The sequence below is a fragment of the Grampus griseus genome, assembly GCF_964374135.1.
Source record: "Grampus griseus genome assembly, chromosome: 13".
In the NCBI taxonomy this organism is placed as follows: Eukaryota; Metazoa; Chordata; class Mammalia; order Artiodactyla; family Delphinidae; genus Grampus; species Grampus griseus.
Genome location: NC_139007.1, coordinates 62,414,109 through 62,434,828, shown reverse-complemented (window position 1 = coordinate 62,434,828; position 20,720 = coordinate 62,414,109). Strand labels below are relative to the sequence as shown.

Sequence of the window (20,720 nt, the reverse complement as noted above, 5' to 3'; positions counted from 1 at the left end):
TTCTGGAGGCCGGGGACGTCCAACATCAAGGTGATGGCAGATCCCGTGTCTTGAGAGGGCCTGATTTCTGGTTTGCAGAGAGCCAGCTCCTCTTTGTCCACTTACATGGCAGAGAGCAGAGAGAGAAGGCACGCTCACTTGTCTCTTCTTATAAGGACACCAATCCCAGGTAGGAGGCCTCCACTCTCATGACTTAATCACCTCCTAGAGGGTCCACCTCCTAATACCAACACCTTGAGGGTTAGGATTTCAACATATGAATTGGGGGTAGAGGAGGGAGACATTAACATTCAGCCCATAATAAGGTGCATTATTTATCATCCATTTTCTTGTCTTCAGAGGTGGTACCAACGTGCTTTCTCCTGAACAACCTTCGTTCCAACAGCCTTGCTGACACGCGTGTTTTCATTGTGGTTTAATTTGCTTTTCTCCTATTTAAATGATGTTAAGGATTCTTTCATCTGTATAAGAGACATTTGATCTCCTTTGCTAAAAACTTTCTTTTGACACCTTTTGCCCCTTTTTTTTAAATCACATTTCTAGTTCGTTTTTTAAACTCTTGGTGAATATGAGAAACATTGTCCAGTTGTGTCTTTCAGATAAACTTTAGAAGATAAACCTTAGAGGTCTTTTTTTTTTTTTTTTGCGGTACGCAGGCCTCTCACTGTTGTGGCCTCTTCCGTTGCGGAGCACAGGCTCCGGACGCGCAGGCTCAGCGGCCATGGCTCACGGGCCCAGCCGCTCCGCGGCGGCATGTGGGATCTTCCCGGACCGGGGTACGAACCCGTGTCCCCTGCATCGGCAGGCGGACTCTCAACCACTGTACCACCAGGGAAGCCCAACCTTAGAGTTTTTATTGCCCTTTCAAAGAATGTTTTGACTAGTCTTTATCCTCAAATTAGCCCTTTTGGAAGGAATCCTTCATGTATATAAAATCACTAATTACATTGACTATAAAGAAATATTTTAAAAAAGGAAACACATTTCAGAAATTGGTATATAATATTTACTTAATAAATGTTGAATAAAGGGATAAATTATGGATAGATGGGTTAAAATCGGTGTTGCAATGGAAAAAATCGGTGTGGCTTTTCAAGTGTATTTTCTTTCAGAAGCAAAAGTAATTATCAAATTTAAATTATATCAGTTGGGAAGTTTTTGACTGAAAGAAAAAGAATGCCCAACCAAAAATAGGATAGGAGCTTAGAATAGGAGTTTATCCTCTCCTATAACAAGAAGCCTGAAGTAGGCAGTTCCAGTGCTCCTAATTCAGCAGCACAGTGACGGTGTCAAGAAACAGGCTCTTTCCCTCATCTTCTCGGCTGCCTTCAGCACATCGCTGTACACCCTTAGGGCTGTCCACTCACGGCTGCAAAATGACTACTGTGGCTTCAGACATCACATCCACACCAGCTGCATGCAAAGGCGGGATAAAGGGAGTTTCTTCTGAAGAGCATCTTCTTATCAGAGCGAAATTGCCCAGAACCCCTTCCCTAGCATACTTACTCATTCACCTCATTCTCTAGCTGGGTCACAGGCCCACCGCTAAACCAATCATTGGCAAAGAGCTATGGGTCCACCGCGATGGCTTTAGAAAAAGGATGACTAATCCAACTAGGGGGTCAGCCCGCCTTCCCTGAGCACATTGCTGCTTGTACCTGAACAAGTTTAGAGTTCTGTGTGCAAGGAAGAATAGGAGAGGGGCTGGGAGATGACAGATGGGCAATTAACTTTGCATTAATTGTAAAATCTTCCAGAGTAACTTTCTCTATCCGTGTGTGTGTGTGTGTGTATATATATATATACATATATATATATATATACATACACACACATATATATATATCCCCATATATACATATCTGTGTGTGTGTGTTTTGTGTAGTGGGACAGAAAAGTGGTGATGCTTTAATAACTATGGCTTTTCCACATTCTAGGACGTGGTGAAGAATTATATTGGAGAATGATTGCTCTTTTGTCTTAGAGAACAGCATTATAGCCCTTCCGGTTACTTCTTCAGAAAAATATTAAGAAAATAAGGGCCTTGGGGGCTTAAGTCTAGGGTAAGTGTGACTATGGGAAAGGGACTGTGCACAGCAGCAAGCAAGGCCCAAGTAGGGAGAGAAATACTCAGAGACACCAAGAGCAAGGGCTTTCGACATTAACTTTCAAGTTTTCCTTTCCTGCACTGAAATGCCCTTGTGATAGGGAGCTTCAAGCATTTAGCAGATCTCAACTGCATCCCAACATCAACTGTCTATTAGCAATAGCTGGCGTAAAAAAGGAGCACAGGAGCGGGTTAGGAAGAGCAGCTTGAAAGAGCAATTTCAGGACAGCAGGAAGCATCCAACCAGAAGAGGCAAATCCATAGAGGCTGAAAGTAGGTTTGTGACGCTAGGGGCTGGGAAGGTTCAGGAGAAATGGATACTGTCTTCTAATGGTACATGATTTCTTTTGGGGATGTTAAAAATGTTCTAGAATTAGACGGTGGTAACAGTTGTACAATTCTATAAATATACTAATGACTATTGTGCACTTAAAATGAGCAAATTTTATGGATGTAAATTATATTTCAATAAAGCTTTTTTTTTTTAAGTGATTGGCACAGCAGCTGGGAGAAGGAAGTCATCAACAACACTGAGCATGCTCAAGGAATCCTCAGAAACACTAGTCTGAAGCTCTGTACTTTTCAGGGTTATTTAAGGTGAAGGATTAAGTTGTTTTATTTGACTATTAAATGAGAGATGGACCAAAAAGCCTGGAGATCTTGGGGACTTGGTTATAATAGCAATTGGAGGGCTTCCCTGGTGGCGCAGTGGTTGAGAGTCCGCCTGCCGATGCAGGGGACACGGGTTCGTGCCCCGGTCCGGGAGGATCCCACATGCCGCGGAGCGGCTGGGTCCGTGAGCCATGGCCGCTGAGCCTGCGCGTCCGGAGCCTGTGCTCCGTAACGGGAGAGGCCACAAAAGTGAGAGGCCCTCGTACTGCCAAAAAAAAAAAAAAAAAATAGCAATTGGACCCCTATCTCTATTCTGTTTTCATGGTACCTCAACTGCTCTCTGGGTCCCTTAGTGCTCACAAACAGAAAACTGTTCGTACGTACAAACATGTAGGTTGGATCCTTTTCCTTTTTGAGGACAGCAGAAAGGAATCATGGATAGAGTCTGGGTCCTCACTGAGTTGCAAAATTAACAAGCATTGGAACTGCCCACCACCACTCCCACCTCCTCCAGCTTTATGATGTGAGGTTGAGTGCTTCTTACCAAGAGGCAGAATAGCATAATGGTGAGACAGATGGGCACTGGAGCTAGACCACCTGGGTTCAGATCGGCTCCCACACCTACAAGTTACCAGCTATGAGACCAGGGCAAGTTACGGAGCCTCTTCATGCCTCAGTTTATCCTTTGTATTATTGGGATAATATTAATGCCAACCTGTAGGAATATTGTGAGAATTATATGAATTAGTCCATATAAAACACTTAGAACTGCTTCGAGCAAATAGCAAGCACTGTAATAATAAACCTCAGGTATTATTATTTATAATAGTGTGCAATACACAACATTGCTCCAATGTCCAGTGAATTTGTGAAGCATGAATGTGGGATTCAACTGAATTGTAAACTGAAGAGAAAGACGACAGGTAAAACCATGGGTTGCTTAAGACCATAGGTGATACATGGTAGATGGCAATTTGTAAGAGACCAGGGTGACATATCTAATCCCTAGTCAGGTGCAGGTAACAGCTTGCATGGTGAAAAATGAAAAACAGAAACAAAACAAACAAACAAAAACCTCTTTTGTTGTTCACCCCACCCTGTGGGCTAAGAACCATTTATTTATATTTGTGCCACTTGGGACTCTTTGGGTTGAAAGTGGCAGAAATCTCAACTTAAAATGACTTAAGCAAATAGCAACAATAAAAACGACTTTGATTTATACTAATGACAACTACTGTGGCAACCAATCTCAATGTGCATTGACCCTTGTTCACACTCGGACTCAAAAGTTGCCCACACTCACCTGCGTATATCACCACAGCTTGAGTGCAGGAGTGGCCAACACGCAACATGAGGTGCAGAGGTCAGGAGTTACAAGAAGGGCCAGTAGCTTTGGGTGCTTTTATTTTCTTTTGGAACCTTCCTTAGGAATGTCTACTTTCCCTTCACAGTGGCTGTCATTATAGAAATTGAGCAGACTTTTCAAAAATCTTCAGCCAGGACTTCTGGTTCAGCTCCATCATATAAAGAGCTTAGAAGTTGTTACTATCTTCCTTACAAGCAGAAAAAGATGAACAAACTGAAAATCAATGACTTTGCAAGGACTCTTCAGAGAACTGAGGTCACAGGGCAAACTGCCACCCCTAAATCTGGATAGACAGATGAATCCAGGAAGTTACAGCAGAGACCTCCTTACCTGAAGCAGAAGCCATTGGAGCTATAAACTGGTAGAAACACTTCAATGGTAAATTTTATAAATTTCTGGAAGCTGAATGTGGACTACCACGTGAGAAACTCCTGGAGGAGTCTTAGGGGAGCCACTACATTTTCATGGGTTTGACTTCTCCGAAACCTTGGCACTCTGGCAGAGGGAGGGAAAGAGTAATCATTTTGAAATATGCCCAGAGGGTTCTTCACAACAGAGGCCTACTCTCCAGCGGCAGGGACTTACCAGACTTTCCCACCCTGGGGAAAGGGCATTTTTCCCACTGGAGGCCCCTCTGGTCCTCCTGTATCATCTAAGTGGAGAAAAAAGAAAAGGCTAAGAAACACCTGTGAAGGTCACAACCCAGGGACACAGGCCACTAACAGACTGAGATGTAATAATAAGATTGTAGAACACGTCCCCGCCCCTACACTTTACCAGCACACCGACAAGGCTCCAATCTAATAAGAGTGGATTACAGCTGTAAGAGCTGAGGTGTGTCAAACTCTATTTAAGGAGGAGCTCTTAGAGAAGCCCAAAGACAACAGTTGCAGTAAACATTAAACAAAGTCAATATTACCATGAAATCTCACACTAGAAGCATATTTACCCCAGTTTCTATTATCCCATACATCACCTAGCTTTCAAGAACAACAACAAAGTTATAAGGCATGTTAAGTAACAAGGATGAAACATGTCTGAATAGACAAAGCAAGCATCAGGACCAGACTCAGATTTGACACAGGTTCTGGAATTACCAGACAGGGAATTTAAAATAACTATAATTAATATGCTAATGGATCTAATGGAATAAGTAGACAACATGCTAGAGCAGATGGGCAATGTAAGCAGGGAGATGGAAACTCTAAGAAAGAATTCAAAGGAAATGCTAGAAGTTTTTTAAAAAAACCGAAACACTGACAGAAATGAAGAATGACCTTGATGGGCTCATCAACAGACTGGGCATGGTCAAAACAGAATCAGTGAGCTTGAAGATAGGTCAATAGAAACTTCTCAAACTAAAAGGCAAAAAAAAAAAAAAAAAATCTTCAGTCAGGTAAGGACTTGTGAGTTTCACCCAGCTTTGTCTTGGTAAACTATTGCTATTCATCATACAGACTAGTAGGCCCTCTGACACCACTTTTCAGGATGGCTAGTCTCATAGAAGTTTAGGTCACTGCTTCAGCTCTGTTCAGCAACCCACAGTAGCATGTACACACCCTCTCACCTGCACAGTTCTGGGAAATCTTTTACCCCAGAGCTTCTGATTGATCTATGACTCGGTTAACAATAGAGGGCTAGACAGAATCTGGGTAGGGGTCCAGCTCAGGGCCAGCACTGAGAAGGCCCGACATCATGCTGTGTTCCACAGACAGATTCCAGCTGAGAAGTGGCAAGTGAGTGTGAGGCAGGGCCTCCATCCTGAAGAATTGATAGAGGAACAGATTGTCAGTTGGGACCAGACACCAAAAGGCGTACAAGGTGGGGGCCTATTCTCAGAAAAAGGGAGAATCCAAGTTGTCAGAAATGGGCACAAAGACTGGGTCACTCACGTGACAGTTGTGACTTCCAGCTGAGTCCCTCCCATGGTGATACTCTGGAGAATGTCAGAAGCCTCCTTCGTGCCTGACTCGATGCCTTGACAGAGCCCAAAGGTCAGGGTGGACCTGAGTCTGTGGATGGACTCAAGTGCTACTGACCATGGAGGAAGGATTTGCAAACCAGGCCATGGCTGCCACCTAATCATGCCCTCCCGTGGCTGAGCTCCAGCACTAACTCCTATGCTGCCCTGCCCTGTGACTTGCTTGCTCCACGGAGAGACTCCCAAGCTTTGCCCAAACCAATGCATGTGACACTTTTGATCTTCCTGGTTTTTTTCTATCCTATCATACCCCCCTCACCCCTCCTACCATAGGTGTCTGTGATGGTTACTTTTCTATGACAACTGTCTAGGCTGTGGTGCCCAGTTGTTTGGTCCAATAGTAGTCTAAATGTTGCTGTGGAGACACTTTTTAAGATATAACTAGTATTTATACTCAGTAAACTTTGAGTAAAGGAGATTACCCTCCATAATGTGGGTGGGCCTCATCCAATCAGTTGAATGCCTTAAGAGCAAAGACTGAGGTTTGCAGAAGAAGGAATTTTGCCTCAAGACTGCAACATAAAAGCCCCACCTGAGTTTCCCACTTGCTGGCCTGTCTTACAGATTTTAGATTTGCCAACTCCCACAGTTTCCAATTCCTTAAAGTAGATAGATAAATCTTCTAGGTTCAGTATACACACACACGCACACGCACACGCACATGCACACACACACACACACCTTCTTGGTTCTGTTTCTCTGGAGAATTCTAACTGATACAGTGTCTCCACAAGTTTATTGACAGAAAAGAGTTAATCTTTTTGTAATAAATGCAAACCAACAGTTTTAACCAAAAGGAATTCTTTTTTCAGTGAAAAACAATCATTTTATCCATTTGCCTGATAGTGGACTTAACAAAAATATATATACTTCATTCAACTTCGCTGCTTTTCACTAATTCTCAGCTTCACAGAGTTGCAGCAGGATGTTGCCTTCTGGCATGCCGGCATTACAACTAACGCTTAATTTGAAAGAAGCCAGTATAACTCTAGCCAACCATTCCTAACTGCAGCCAAGTGAGAGCTCCTACATCTTAAATGGCTTGTAGAGGTACCTATGGAAACAATCAACTGCCGTGAGAACAAGTCAACCAGACCCAGTCACAAACCATTACAAACCATTACAATGTCACTTAACCAACTTGTGGAGACAAATTGACGCCTCTGCTTTTTGCTCTGTTTTGATTTTTGGAAAAATGAAGAAAAATAAAGGACGCCACCATCTGAGACTCTCAGAAATATGCTGGCAAATAATGAGTGTCTTCACCCTCCAAGTACCTCTCCAGGAGAGGGCTGACAGGAAGACTTCCCCCTGGCTGCCCGCTACTATTATGTCTCAAACTCTATGTTAACTGAAGTCAGCTGTGGATGGCTTTCACACTGCAGCATGAGGCAGGACTTTATTTTACTTTACTTTTCCTTGACTGGAAAATGAGAGTGTTTTGATGCTGTTGTTGTTTGAAACCAAACTGCCATGCTAATTTAGGAAGCTCCTGATGGGATGGGCCCTGCATCCCAGAGACTAAAACACCACCATGGAAGGCAAACACACGCCACACAACAGCAAGAGGACACAGATGTGTCTAGAACCAATTTCTAACATTATCCCTTTTAGCAGAGAGACTCATACTTTATTTTGACAAATTTAAGATAGAAAAATATCATAAAGTGAATATAGCAGTTGCTCTTTTTGTAACACGGTTTGGATGTGCAGTGCAACTTGAAAGGCCTAGCTTAACAGAACGGTCTCATTTCTGTTTGGGTTTCAGTTAATACTGAATTATACGTCAGCCGTTGCATTTCCTTGAGAGAATACTGGACACAGTCAAACTGTTTTTTAAAAAGGTTATGGCATTCAGTAATAAATATTATAAAGCAATGAACCAAAACAACCTCTCCAATTGTTTTTATAATTACTAAAAGCCAACTTTAAACTTCATGATGAAAGCTAAGGATTCAGTTTCAAAATAGCTTTAACATTTTCTACCAATATATAATAGAATAGTAGAGCACTTATATATTTTTTAAAAGTGAGGAAATATTAGAGGAAACATATTTTAGATGACTATAAACAGTAAACATCAGTGTATTTAAAAATGTCATTTCAATAATATACTCTTCCCAGCTGGCCATAAAAACTATAGATCTAACTATCATCAAAAAGGTGCCCCTGCATGTAATCTTTGAGTTTACTAAGCGCTGCCATCATTTCTACACTCCATCTTTGTAGGGGGTGGTTGAAGGACTCTTGGTACATGCAGATACGTGGTTATGGTCATAATGAAAAAAATGTGCCAGGAGTCTGCAGCCGGAAACCCTGCCTTAATTTGTTAGTCACCTTCACATTCTTTTGTCTCTGTGATGCTCGGCTAAACTCGCGCTAAATTATTCACACGCCGTTGCTAATTTTGTTGCTGCCAGGCGTTTCAGCTTCTTTCTTTGCTTCCCTTCCCCACTCCTCAAAGCAAAATATTGGGCGGCTCCTCATTAAAATATGTCATCTCTAACATAGAAAATAAGGGTATGTACATATATACATATATGCATTTCCTTTTCAAGGACTGGGTAACTCTTCATTTTCTATCAAATAATCCTTCTTCATGTACTTGGTTCCCCTAACTAACCTCCACACTTCCAGGTAAGTATCCTTTAATGACCTCTTGCTCACTTCTGCAGGACTGTGTGAGATCTGCGAGCTCCCGGCCACCAGCGGGACTCCTCTGGGGCCGCCCCTCGCCTCTTGCCCACCCTGCTGAGTGGAGCCACCTGCTGCCGTCCCACCTTCCGACCCGCCACTTCCACCCTCCGCGGGCAGCTCCTCCAAGCCGAACGGCAGCTGGTCTCCACTTGGCTGCGCCTCCTCTCCCCCAGGCTGCGTCTCCAAGTCCTCGTAATTGCTTTGCTTTCTGGTTTCCAAAAATTTGGCCACGCAGTAAATAATGGAGCCCAGGGTGTTCACCACGACTCCGGCAATGAATAGAGAGGTGGGCTCCACATCGCTGAAGGCCACCATACCCACCGTGATGGTGGCGATGCTCTTCACCACCCCCACGAAGCTGGTGGTCACCGCTGAGTTGATGTAGGTGCAGTGCAGCGTAGTGAAGTTCATGGCACAGCCGATCAGGATGCAGGCCACGAAGATGCACACCATGGCCGGGTCCTTCCAGCCGGGGAAGGTCCAGGCGTGGATAGAGTCGCTGCTGGCGAAGGAGAAGATGACCAGCAGCGGGGTGGCGGAGACAGCGATGACGTACTGCGCGGTGAGCGGCCCGTGCTCCGTGTCGGCGCTCGCCTTCTGGATGAGCACCAGGTAGGCGGCGTGCACCAGCACCGCCAGCACGCCCGTCACGTACCCGATGGGGTCGCCGGTCAGGTCGCCGGCTCCTGGAGCGCATCAAGAGGCCGGAGGAGCCAGGGCAGGAAGGAAAAAGAGGAGACACCGGGTTGGCAAGGGTGGGTACCCACTGGGGCAAAGGCGTCTGTTGGAAAGTAGACAGGGTTCGCGCCCAGCTCTACCCACGCTTATCGAAAGGAAGAGCCAAGTTCAGCCAATGCCCAGTTCGAGGCAGGAGAGGCGCTCCTTCCCTTCCTTATCCCCGGGGGTCTCCCGTCTACCTCTATCCAAGACAGAGGCCCAGGACAGCGCAGATGCCCTCGGGGTAGGCGCTGTGGCTTCCCGAGCTGGCACGGATGTCACCCAGGCACGTGGTACGCCTGTCGCCTCCGTGGGGCACCGGAGGAGCGAGCGGGCCCCGGCTAGTGGCTTCTAACCGCCGGCGGGCTGGGAACCGGGCGAAGAACACCCTCCCCTCGACCCTCGAATGAAGGCACCACGCTTCGCCAGCTCCCATCTCGCTCAGTCCTCCAAGCCCGGCCCGCACGGGTCTCAATCCAGTTGCCTCTGCCTCGCGCCCGCAGGCCCCCGCGCGGCGCCGGAGATCCCAAACTAGCCCCGGGGCTCCAGCTTGGCTCCCGTCGTCCCTCCCTACTCCGGCCCCGAGTGACCCAGGGAAGTTCACGGCCTCCTCCATCCGTCTTGGTCTGGGGACTCTAGCTCCCAGGCTCAGGCTGCTCTCCCACCCCTCCCGGAGGAAGGAACGAATAAAGGGGGAAGACGGAAGGGGGAGGGCGAGAACGGAAGGGCGATACGGAGTGAGACGGGCGGGGGTCGGAAGCCAGGACGGGGGGCGGGGGAGGGGGCTCTGAAAGGGGGAGGCCGGAACCCTGGGGAAGGCTCTGCTGGGTCTCAGAAGTACCGTTTTCGAGCCGAGCGACCACGTTCAAAGCTTTCCGCCTCTCTCTGCCTCAGTCTCCCCATCTGGAAGTGAGGGCTTTGCCCTAAGTGATCTCCGCGGTCTCTGACTGGTGGGGTGGGGTGTACCGGGGGTCCGCGCGGGTCCCGCTCACCTGCCAGCGCCGCGCCGCAAGTGGTGATGAGCACGGCCGCGAGCACCCCCGGCGAGGGCGCGCCGTTCTTGAGCACCAGGACGCCGATGAGCATGGTGACCAGGGGCAGGCAGCGCTTGAAGACCACGTACATAGGCAGGCTGAGGCCGCGCAGGGACCAGAGCGTGAGGCTGGACTGCAGCGTGGAGAGCACGGTGACCCCCGCGAAGGAGCGAGCCAGGCTCAGGCCAAACGGGGGCACAGCGATGAACCCGAGGCGCCGCAGCAGCTCCAGGCTCAGCGCCGCGGTGGAGCTGGTCAGGCACTGCACCAGGGTCAGGAAGGTGAACTGGTAGCGGCTGATGAGGAACTTGAGCAGGATGTTGAGGGAGCCCGAGAAGATCCCGTGCGCGATGGCCACCGAGATGCCCAGCACGCGGCCCCGGCACAGCTGCCGCATCGCGCCTGCCCCGCCGCACCCGGCGGTGGTGGAGCTCCGAGACCTGCGGAAGGAGAGCGGGGAAGAGAGCCGAGAGGAGCGGAGCGAGGGCGGCAGGGGAGCCCGCCCAACACCACGGTGAAGGGCAGGGGGCGCCGGCTCGGCTGCAAAAGGGCAGCTCCAGCCGGGCGTCCTCGCGGCTCTGCGGCTCCGCGTCCGACTGCCCCGCAGCTCCGGGGAGGCAGTGACGGGGGCGGGGGACTCCGAAAAGTGGCAGGGGTGGGGGGCTGGTCTGAGAGGAGTGGCGGGAATCCTAGCGACAGCGATTTGTAAGTAGGTGACGAGCTGCGTTGGGTTGTGTCCCGTGCGGTTTCCCCGTCAGGGAGGACGCTCTGCGGTTGGAAGCCCCGGCAGCGGCCGCAAGCGGGACCGGACCTGCGCCCCTCGGGCACCTAGCACCCAGCCAGGCGGGCTCTCGGGGCGCGGTCCTCTGTTCTCCCGCATGGCCAGCTGCTCCCGCTTGCCCTTGCTTCCCGGCTCCGAGCTGAGGGGCGCAGGCTGGGGGATCGCGGGCACAGCTAAAGACTTTAGAAACAGCTGCGTTCCACGGTCGGGCACCGTTCATTAGCCGCAACAAGTGACAGCTCCCTCGGCCCCCTTCCCCCTGAGCTGCAGCGGCTTTCCCACCCACGGTTCCTCCCGGCGCAGCCGCGGGACCCTGTTCAGCTGCCGGCCAGGGAAGGGGAAAAGGTCGGTGCCAGCGGGCTGCGGGGCTCACGGATTCTCGCGCGCCAGCGCCCCAATATCGAAGGAGCCCAGGGCCCCGGGCCGCCGCCGGGACGTGCTTTATTTAGAGCGGGAAGCTGGTCCCTCCCAGTCCCGGGCGACACGCTCTTCTGCCTGTGCGCCTTCCGAGGAGGGACCTGGAATTACGCTCGCGGCTAGGGGCGGGGGGAGGTTCCCGGGGGCGCCGTGGCCTCGCTGGGCAGCCGAGCCTGGGGCCGGGGGCAGGGACACCTATTCCAAGTGAGGCAAAGATGTGAAATAGGCAAAACAGCAGAAACTAAGTCCAAGTAGCCTCTACTAGTTCCGGAGGATCGCCGGGGCAACGGTTCCCAGGGGTGAGCGGGGAGAGACTGGCCGCTCTGGGGAATGGGGTGTGGGTGGAAGCAGGGGAGGGAGGGCGTGGTCCCAGGGGCAGAACGCGGACGTAGAGCCGAGCTTTCTCTGGATGCCCTGGAACCGACCGCCACCTGCGGAACCGTCACGGGCCGCTTTGGGAAGGACAACCCCTACCTCCTGCCTCCCCGGCCCAGGGCATGTCTGTCTCCCACAGGACTTGTGAACTGTTTACTTCTTACTTGGCTAAGAGTAAAAAGAATGAAATTCTTATTTTCTGCAGGTGCAAGACTTCTGTGTCCCTACGATCTGAATTTCGTTCCCTGGAAAGTAATTTCCGGACCGTAAACTCGGTAGCAATAGCAGGTTCGCTCAGCAGAGGTCACCACTAAGAGCACAGTTTAGTTTTCGCGCTGCCTAAAAATTACCGGCTTGGCCAGGATTCCGGAGCGAGGAAGAGCGCGCGAGATCGCGGCGCCCTACCTCTCTTTTCCTTCACTTCTATTACCCACCCACCCCCACTGGGATCCCAACCTTCTAACCACCACATTGCCCTAATACACACGGCACATTTCCCTACTAATTCTTTTGTTTTCTCCTCCATATTTCCACTTCTGTGCTAAACGTAACGCTTCCAGCCCAGATGTTGAAGCCGCGATTATTATTGTCGCAGCAGCAAAATAACAGTTTACATCAGGGACTGGTAGCATCACTGCAGTCCTTCATCTGCGGCAGCTTTGTGTGTGCTGGGAGCTCCCTTTGGTGGGAGAGAGCTTGGTCTCGACCAGTCCTCCTGCTGGTATGCCCAGGGCCTAGTAGGCCCCCAGAAGTGGGCACTCAATAAAATGCTTGCGGAATGGCCCCCTGTGGCAACCGGAAAGCATTATACTGAAAACTGTGCTTCCGGTTCCCTGGCGAATTCTTGGGTTTTGTAGCTACAAGCTTTGGTTACACACTACTGGCTATTTCAGAGACTCTGTTTTTCAAGTGTTGATGTTCTTCCTTTAGAAAATAATGAGGTTTGAAGCAACAGTTGAAATTTATGTTTATGTGTGGTGGTATAAGCATATATTCATAGTACACTCAGATAAAAACTTGAAAATTAATTTTTTAAAGACAGCATCAGCTAATAACACATTTCTACTTCTGGGGACTATTCCAATTAAAGGATGGTTGTTTTAAGCCATATTAAGTGAATATAAAGAATTGTCTGCACAGACCTAGTTTTGGAATGATTCATTTCTGCCAGCAATTATAATTGCTTCCATTTGTGATACTAACATTAGGTAAAAGATTTGGGGCTGATTCAGCTCTCTTACCCTTCTCATTTAGGCAAGAATATTTAGCTTAATGTTTGAAACCTACATTGGCATGAAACAGTACATTTTCTCCATTTTACTGCATATAATTTTTTCCATTAGGGCTTTCATTTAAAAAAAATTTAATACCATCTCCCACACCAGTTACTAGATAATCTCCTAAAAGAAAAATGGGAAATCTTCTAAGGAAAAATGGGAAAAGTAAGAATACTATGTGTGTTAAAAAAAACCCAACTCTAAATGGCTTAAAAATATTTAAAAAAAAGTATTAATTGTCCACTACAGGCTTGTATTTGGGAGAAAATGAGGAGAGGGTTTCATTCAGTAACTATTTTCTTTAATTTCATGGGACTATGACAGTTTTTCAGGCCTTCAAAATATATAAGCATATATAAATAGATATCAGATTACATTAGCCAAACAATTGATAACAAATCTGATATAGAGAACCAAATATAACAAAAAGAAAAAAAAAGAATACTATGTTTAGCAAGGTTAATTGAACATGAATGTAGATCTGAAGGTCAAAAAGCTATTTGACCTACTGGTATCAAGGGTCAAGACTCAACCTCCATTACCTTTGGAGCTACACAATAAATTCTGATGGCATTAAATAAATCCTTTAGCTCATTCATTCAACAAACATATACAGAGCTAGTATTTTGTACCAGGCAGTCTGTTAGCCACAGAGGATTCAAAGATGAGCACTCATCTTAGTCCTCAGGGATACACAGAGGGAGGTGAGGCAACACAATGACACTCATGCAACAGTGGGGGCCTGTGGCAGAAAGGAGAGTGCTGAGGAGGGCAATAGCATCGGCTTGAGAAGTGTGTCCTAGAAGGCTTCCTGGAGAAGGAAATACGGTCTTATTTCATTATTTTAATTGTAAAAGTAATACATGCTCATTATAGTACATAAAAGGAAAACAAACTTTGTAAGTAATAAGTGAACATGCTGTCTTCAGTATTCCCCACCCCCAGTCCCACTACATGGAGCTGGCTACTGTTGAGAGTTTGGCATGAACCTTTCAGTTTTTCTTGTGCACATATGTATACGTACATAATTCTCCCTTTAAAAAAAATAAAATTAGGATATCATACACATTTGTCTATAAAAGCATATTGTGGTAACCAGCCTCCAAGACAGCCCCCAGAGATGGCTGGCTTCCTCATACTCACACTCCTGTTAACCCCGCCCACATTGTACAACAGTCAGTCTGAGTGCCCAGTAGAATGCAGCAGAGGTGATGGCATTACTCCTGAGATTAGTGTGCAGAAGACCGAGGCTTCCATCTTGAATTTTCTCTTTCTCTTGTATCATCCAGTCTGGAGGAAAGCCAGATGCCATGTCGTAGGGACACTCAGCCAGCCAGTGCAGGGTTCTACAGTGAGCATCTGAGGCCAGCTAACAATCACGTAAGTGACTTTGGAAGCTGACCCTTCGGCCCCAGTTGAGCTTCAGATGTCTGCAGACCTAGGTGACGGGCTTAACTGCAATGTCATGAGAAAACCTAAGCCTAAGCGAAAACAATGCAGCTAAACTACTCCTGGATTCCAAACCTCTAGAAACTGTAAGATAAATAAATGTTTGTTGCTTTAAGCTGCTAAGTTTTGGGGTGATTTGTTACACAGAAACAGATAACACACATATCAATAACAATCTGTTTTTCCATGTCAGCACACACAGTTCTACCTTATTCTTTAAATGACTGTTCTGTCATATAATCTTTCTTCTCCAGACAGGCGTCTAGGTTTTACCAAACACTGATGTAATGATTACCCTTGGAAATTTGTTCTTAGATACTTCTGTAAGGATTTGGTGGGTACAGGCAGGGAATCCTAGACCTGAAACTGCTGGGTCAATGGCTAATTTAAAACCTTCGTTGCCAAACTGCCTTCCAAGAAGGTGTATAACGGTACTTTCGCTTTAACCGATATTGGATAGTATCAATATTTTAAATGTCTGCCAAACTAATAAGCAAAAGAAGTCTTTGTCATCAATGAGACAAAGTTCAACTAAGTATCCTTTTGCAGTATATTAAACACTTGTTTTCCTATTGATATCCTTTGTTGCTTTTATGTTTGGTTGTCTTCTTAGTGATATTTAAGAGCTCTTTATAAATTCTGGATATTAAATCATTTGTTACATATGTTGCAAATATATCCTTCCAATATGTCTTCTTTTAGCTTTGCCAAGAGTGTGTTTTGCTATTTTAATTTTTGTGTGTTGTCAAACTTTTTCTTTAGTCATTTCACATGACTTTCAAATAAATGATGGGTAAGAATTTGCCAAGCCAAGAGCAGGGTAATGCAGGCACCTGGACTACCTTAAGCTAAGATAGAAATGAAAACCTGCATTATTTACACAGGGAGTTAGTGAGCACACTGGTGCTGCTGGAGCACAAAGTTCGTGACAATGTGGAGAGAAGCCACGCTGCAGAGAGTGGCAAGGGCTAGCCCCAGAGGACTTTGGCCGCCTGGTTAGTAAGCTTGAACTTTTTCCCGTAGACAATCTTATAAGCAGAGAAAAGGTTTACACTGAAATTGATGTAGTCAGATTGCATTTCAGATCAGCCTCCGGCAGCTGTGTTGAAGAGGATGACTCCAAGGGTACAGAACTTGAAACAGACACATCATTTAGGAAGCTGTTGTGATCATCCAGAGAAAAGCTAATGATGGCTTGAACTAGGGCAGTGGTGTTTGGATTGAGGGGAAGAGACAGAATGGAGAAGTATTTAGGGTGTGAGAGGGATAGGACTTAGTGACCTATTTGATGTGCCTTCGACTGGAGAGGTGGGAATAAGGAAAGGAACAAGGATGGCATTTAGGTCTTTAGCTTGAGAGCCTGGGTAGACAGTATTGATAACAAATGAAAAAAGCATGTGCAGGAGGAGCCCATTTGGTGAGCAAGATGAATTTGGTTGAAAGAAAATGAGTGCAAAGGCTGAGGGAGACCCAAGTGGGGAAGGCAGGAGATTTGGGAGTAGTCAGTATGGAAGTCAAAAACACGTAAGTGGATTATCTCTTTCAAGAAGAGGCCAGTTAAGTAAGAAATTAATGAGTTCATTGCTGGAAGAGTCAAATTATAGCTAAGATATGCAGAGAACACTCACTGCCAAAGGCAGAAGGGCTGGCTGGCTCTCAGCCTGGGTCTCCCTGGGGTTGATATACTTTAGGGTCACCCCAGACCCAGGGTCAGCTTCTTAGCACTTTAGACTTGGAAACACAATTTTGCCAGTTTTCTCAGGAATGATCAGGATCTAGTCACCAGCGTGTCCCACAGCTTTACTATTTCTCAGTGGGCCAACTTCTGTTATTCCTAGGAAAAGGTGGCCACATGGCAGGACCAGACCCAGTCATAGCAGATTTCAAATTCCAGCTCCACATTTCCGCTATGACTCCCGAGAGCCTTCATTTCCTTGTCTGGAAAATGGGAGGGCTTCCTTGCAGGGACGTTATAAAGATTAAAGGGGATTAGATACAGAAAGCATCTCATGTAATGCCCAGATCACAGAAGATGCTCAGTGACCTGAGTTCCCCTTTCCTGCATCCACTCCTCAGTGCTGTGCTGTCACTGCAGGTGCAGGAGGAACTTGGGGAGGCAGGCAGGATGAAACCCAAGGACTCAGTTGCCAGGAGACAAATTCTAATTTTCCCAACTAGAAGAATGACTGGTTGTCCTCTAAAATCCAGAGGCTGCTCGGCTTGTGAATTACCAAGAATTCCAAAATCATGTGCATTCCCTTTCAGGACACAATCCAGCTCCTTTTCCTCTAGTTTGCCAATCCTAGCTCAGGGAACTCACTGAAGAAATGTTCACCCACCCTCCTTCAGATTGAGAGACTCCAAGCACCTGAGTTAAGTATTATGAAGTTAGGGTTCTAAACATCTCTAACCTCCCTGAAATAGAGGGGAAATAAATCAAGAGAGATATTAGTTTTTAAATCACAAGTATTTGTTTCAAATGATACATGGTAGATTATTTTAATAAAATCTCTTGCATTCTAAAAGAAAAATAAGTAATTTCATTTCACTGTAAATATGATCTGGGTTAGGTATTTAAAAAGGTCTATTATAAATTCTGCCGATACAGAGAACATTCACTGTGAACCCACTTTTATTGAACTGCATGCAACACAGAGCAGCTCTACGAACCAACCTAATCATCGTGACCCATCGAAGGATGTGTTTGAGCACCTTGTTCCTTACAAGACATTCATGTGAAGCAGTGTCCTCTCTATGGGGGCCTCTCAAAAACAATTAGCACTGATTGGTCTAAGAACTGAAAAGAGTTATACTTTCTGTGAGACCATTCATTCATTTGACAAATATGCATTGAGCACTTTCTACGTGCCAGGCATGGTGCTAGGGCCAAGCCAGGGACTAGGACGAAGTCCTTGCCCTCAGGCCTTGGGCAGCATTGTGTACTTGACCAGACTTCCCATTTATGCTGCCAGTGGCAACTTTCTGGGACTTTAAGGCATATATTTTCAAGCCCACTCCTGGCTCCACTTTATGTCTCCTTTTGTTCCTGTGGGCTTGTTTTTGTGTTTTGTAAGCTTACTTTTTTTTCTGTAACAAGTAAACAGGGAAATATGTAAATTAGACAATATACATACATTTACATTTATCTTTGTTCTGATTACTACAAGTATATTTTGCTCTTTAAAAAAATCTCAAAAACTTGTTAAAAATTTAATGACAATTTTCGCCATTTATAACGTTTTATTTTAACATTATATAAAAACATAAGTGTTATGCAAAGTTGTCTATTCCACTAATTTTTCCCTTTTAACCTAATTCTTTATAGGTCGTCACACCTAAAGGTTTTTCAAGACTTAGGGAGGTAGTAAGGAGGGTTTACAGCATTACTTAGGGCTTTCATTACTTAGTTTCAAGGGTAATTGCTTGAAACCTTGGTGGGACCTAAGACTTTTTGCCCAGTGACCAGTTTTTTAAAAATCTGATTGTAGAGAAATAGGAAGAGAGACATAGGGTCATGGGTATAATATCTAAAAATATTTGAATAAATGTAAAATACATGTAAGCTCTTAACTCTCTGCATCCATGTTCTTAAAGCATGACAGACACCAGTCCTTGAAAGAATCTCATTCATTCCATGTATCAAGCACACAGTAGACGCTCAATAAATAACCACTGAATAAATCAGTGATTATTAGAGCCCTGTTACTGAACCATAGGTATATCTATATTATATAGTGTTATATATATATATATACTATATTAGAAAAAGTAACCTTGTTGGGGGTGTCATAAAATCATAAATGATCAAGGGATGCAGTTTATTGAGATTTTTATCAACAGCAGTGATATTTTCATCAAAAATGGCAAATTAGAAATGAAATATATCAATATAATCTATAGATCTCTCATATTTTAATCCATTTTATACTAGAAAGGTTATATTTTAATAGATACTATAAGATATATCATAACTTCAATATTCCTTAGGATTTTAAGAAATATGGCTCATGTACCAGAAGCTTAAATAGTGAGCCAAAGTCTTTATCAGCTTCCTCAAAACTGATTCCAGAATACATTTTTCAATTTTCAATCTGAATAGTATATAAAAACATAAACTCTATGTTATCAATCATTTATTTCCTGCTAAGCAGTTCTTCAGTCATATCCTTTGTTTCTGAGTAGTTTATCTCAAGCAGGCATGGTAAGACAAATAGGATCATATATCTTTATTGTTTCATCCCAAGCACAGTCAGCCACCTGAAAACAAAAAGGAAACATAATCTACAAATGTTCAAAACTGGCAGAAAAGCCTAAGTCTTTTAGAGTGTAAGTAGATCATCCAGCAGGGAACATCTCTTTAAATAGGAAGTACACAGGGACACGTTTTTGAAAAAAGGTCTATTTTCCCTTTTTAAGATACACTTTGGGGACTGGTTCCAAATGATTGAAGTTGCCTGTAAGGATTTCCTGGCAGAGCTACATAATTCCCTATAGGTCCTGAGATAAATGTTGAAAAGATACATTCCTAAACTGTGAACCAAGGCATCATACTAGCTATTGTGGGGATAAAAAAGGAGGTAAAGTATAGCTCTTGCCTTCAAAGAATGGCTCATTCAAAACCAAAAGTGGAAAGTGCTCTAATAGAGAGTCTCAGGGTAAGAACTCTTTGAATCCAACTGGGGCAGTGTCAGAAGATTTCACAAATGCCGTGGCATTCACACTGGCCCTCTTTAGGGGCAGACATGGGAGATATGGACATTCGAGTCCAAAAAGTCACATAAAAACATGAAGGGAAGATAGTTCATGGTGCTCAGGAACTGTGTGTTAAAAATTTGGTAAGTGTAGCAATGTCTCAGGGTATAAGATTACTATATAAAATCAATCATATTTCTGTATACTAGCAAGAAAAAATTTTAAATTACAATCAAAAAATTAATTTACAATAGCATCACATAACAAAATACTTAGCAACACATTTAACAACAGATATGCAAAATGTCCACACTAAAACACAGCTGAGAGAAATTAAAGAAGGCCCAAATAAATGGAAAATATACCACGTTCATGGGTTCAGTATTTAAGAAGTTAATTCTCCCCCCAAATAATTTATAAATAATTCATAATCCCAGCAGGCTTTTTAATAGAAATGGAGAAAGTGACTTTTAAAGTTGAAGTAGAAAGGCAGAGGACCTAAAATAACCACAAAAATCTTGGCAAAGAACAACGAAGTTATACTACTTACACTGTCTGACTCAAGACTTATCATAAAACTACAGTAATCAAGACAATGCAATACTGGAATAAGGATATACAAGTAGGTCAAAGGAACAGAACATACTCAGGAATAGACCCCACACTCGGACAGCTGCTTTTCAACAAATGTACCAAAACAATCCAACAGGGAAAGAAGAGTCTTTTCAACAAATGATGCTAGAACTGGATGTCCATATGGAAAAAAATGAACTCAACCCCAACTTCACACCATAAACAAAAGTTCATTTGAGATGGATGGCCCACAGACTGAAATATAAAAGCTAATGGTATTAAGCTTTTAGAAGAAAACACAGGAGAATATAGTCTCAATCTAAAGGTGAGTAAAGATTTCTTAAACAGGAAGCAATAACCATAAAAATTAGATAACTTAGACTCAATCAAAAATAAAACTTTTGCTCATCAAAAGACACTGCTAAGAAACCGAATAAGCAAAACACAGAATGGGAGAAAATGTTCACAAAACATATATCTGGCAAAGAACTTGTATCCACAATATATAAAGAACAACTATAACTCAATAATAAAAAGACAACACAAATAAAAAAAAATTTTATTAACAGATAAAAAAAGATATATGAATGACCAATAAGCACATAAAAATATTCACCATCATTAGGCAGCAAGGAAATGCAA

The 20,720-nt window shown here is 44.9% G+C and overlaps 2 protein-coding genes across 2 annotated transcripts in view; both read right to left on the bottom strand.

Moving 5' to 3' along the window:
• Positions 1-8,619: 8,619 nt before the first annotated feature.
• Positions 8,620-10,911, bottom strand: SLC35D3 (solute carrier family 35 member D3; the record flags this gene model as incomplete). The annotated part of the gene is made up of 2 exons (XM_082668991.1): positions 8,620-9,449; positions 10,473-10,911. The coding sequence occupies 2 exons, from the start codon at positions 10,909-10,911 to the stop codon at positions 8,620-8,622; spliced, it is 1,269 nt and encodes a 422-aa protein (XP_082525117.1).
• Positions 10,912-18,033: 7,122 nt separating this feature from the next.
• The window catches only part of PEX7 (peroxisomal biogenesis factor 7), an 86,924-nt gene continuing 84,237 nt past the window's right edge, over positions 18,034-20,720 (bottom strand). Inside the window, exon 10 of the mRNA XM_082668897.1 lies at positions 18,034-19,070. Within this exon, the coding sequence (XP_082525023.1) occupies positions 19,002-19,070 (69 nt within the window). The 3' untranslated portion in view covers positions 18,034-19,001. The remainder of the gene's footprint in view (positions 19,071-20,720) is intronic.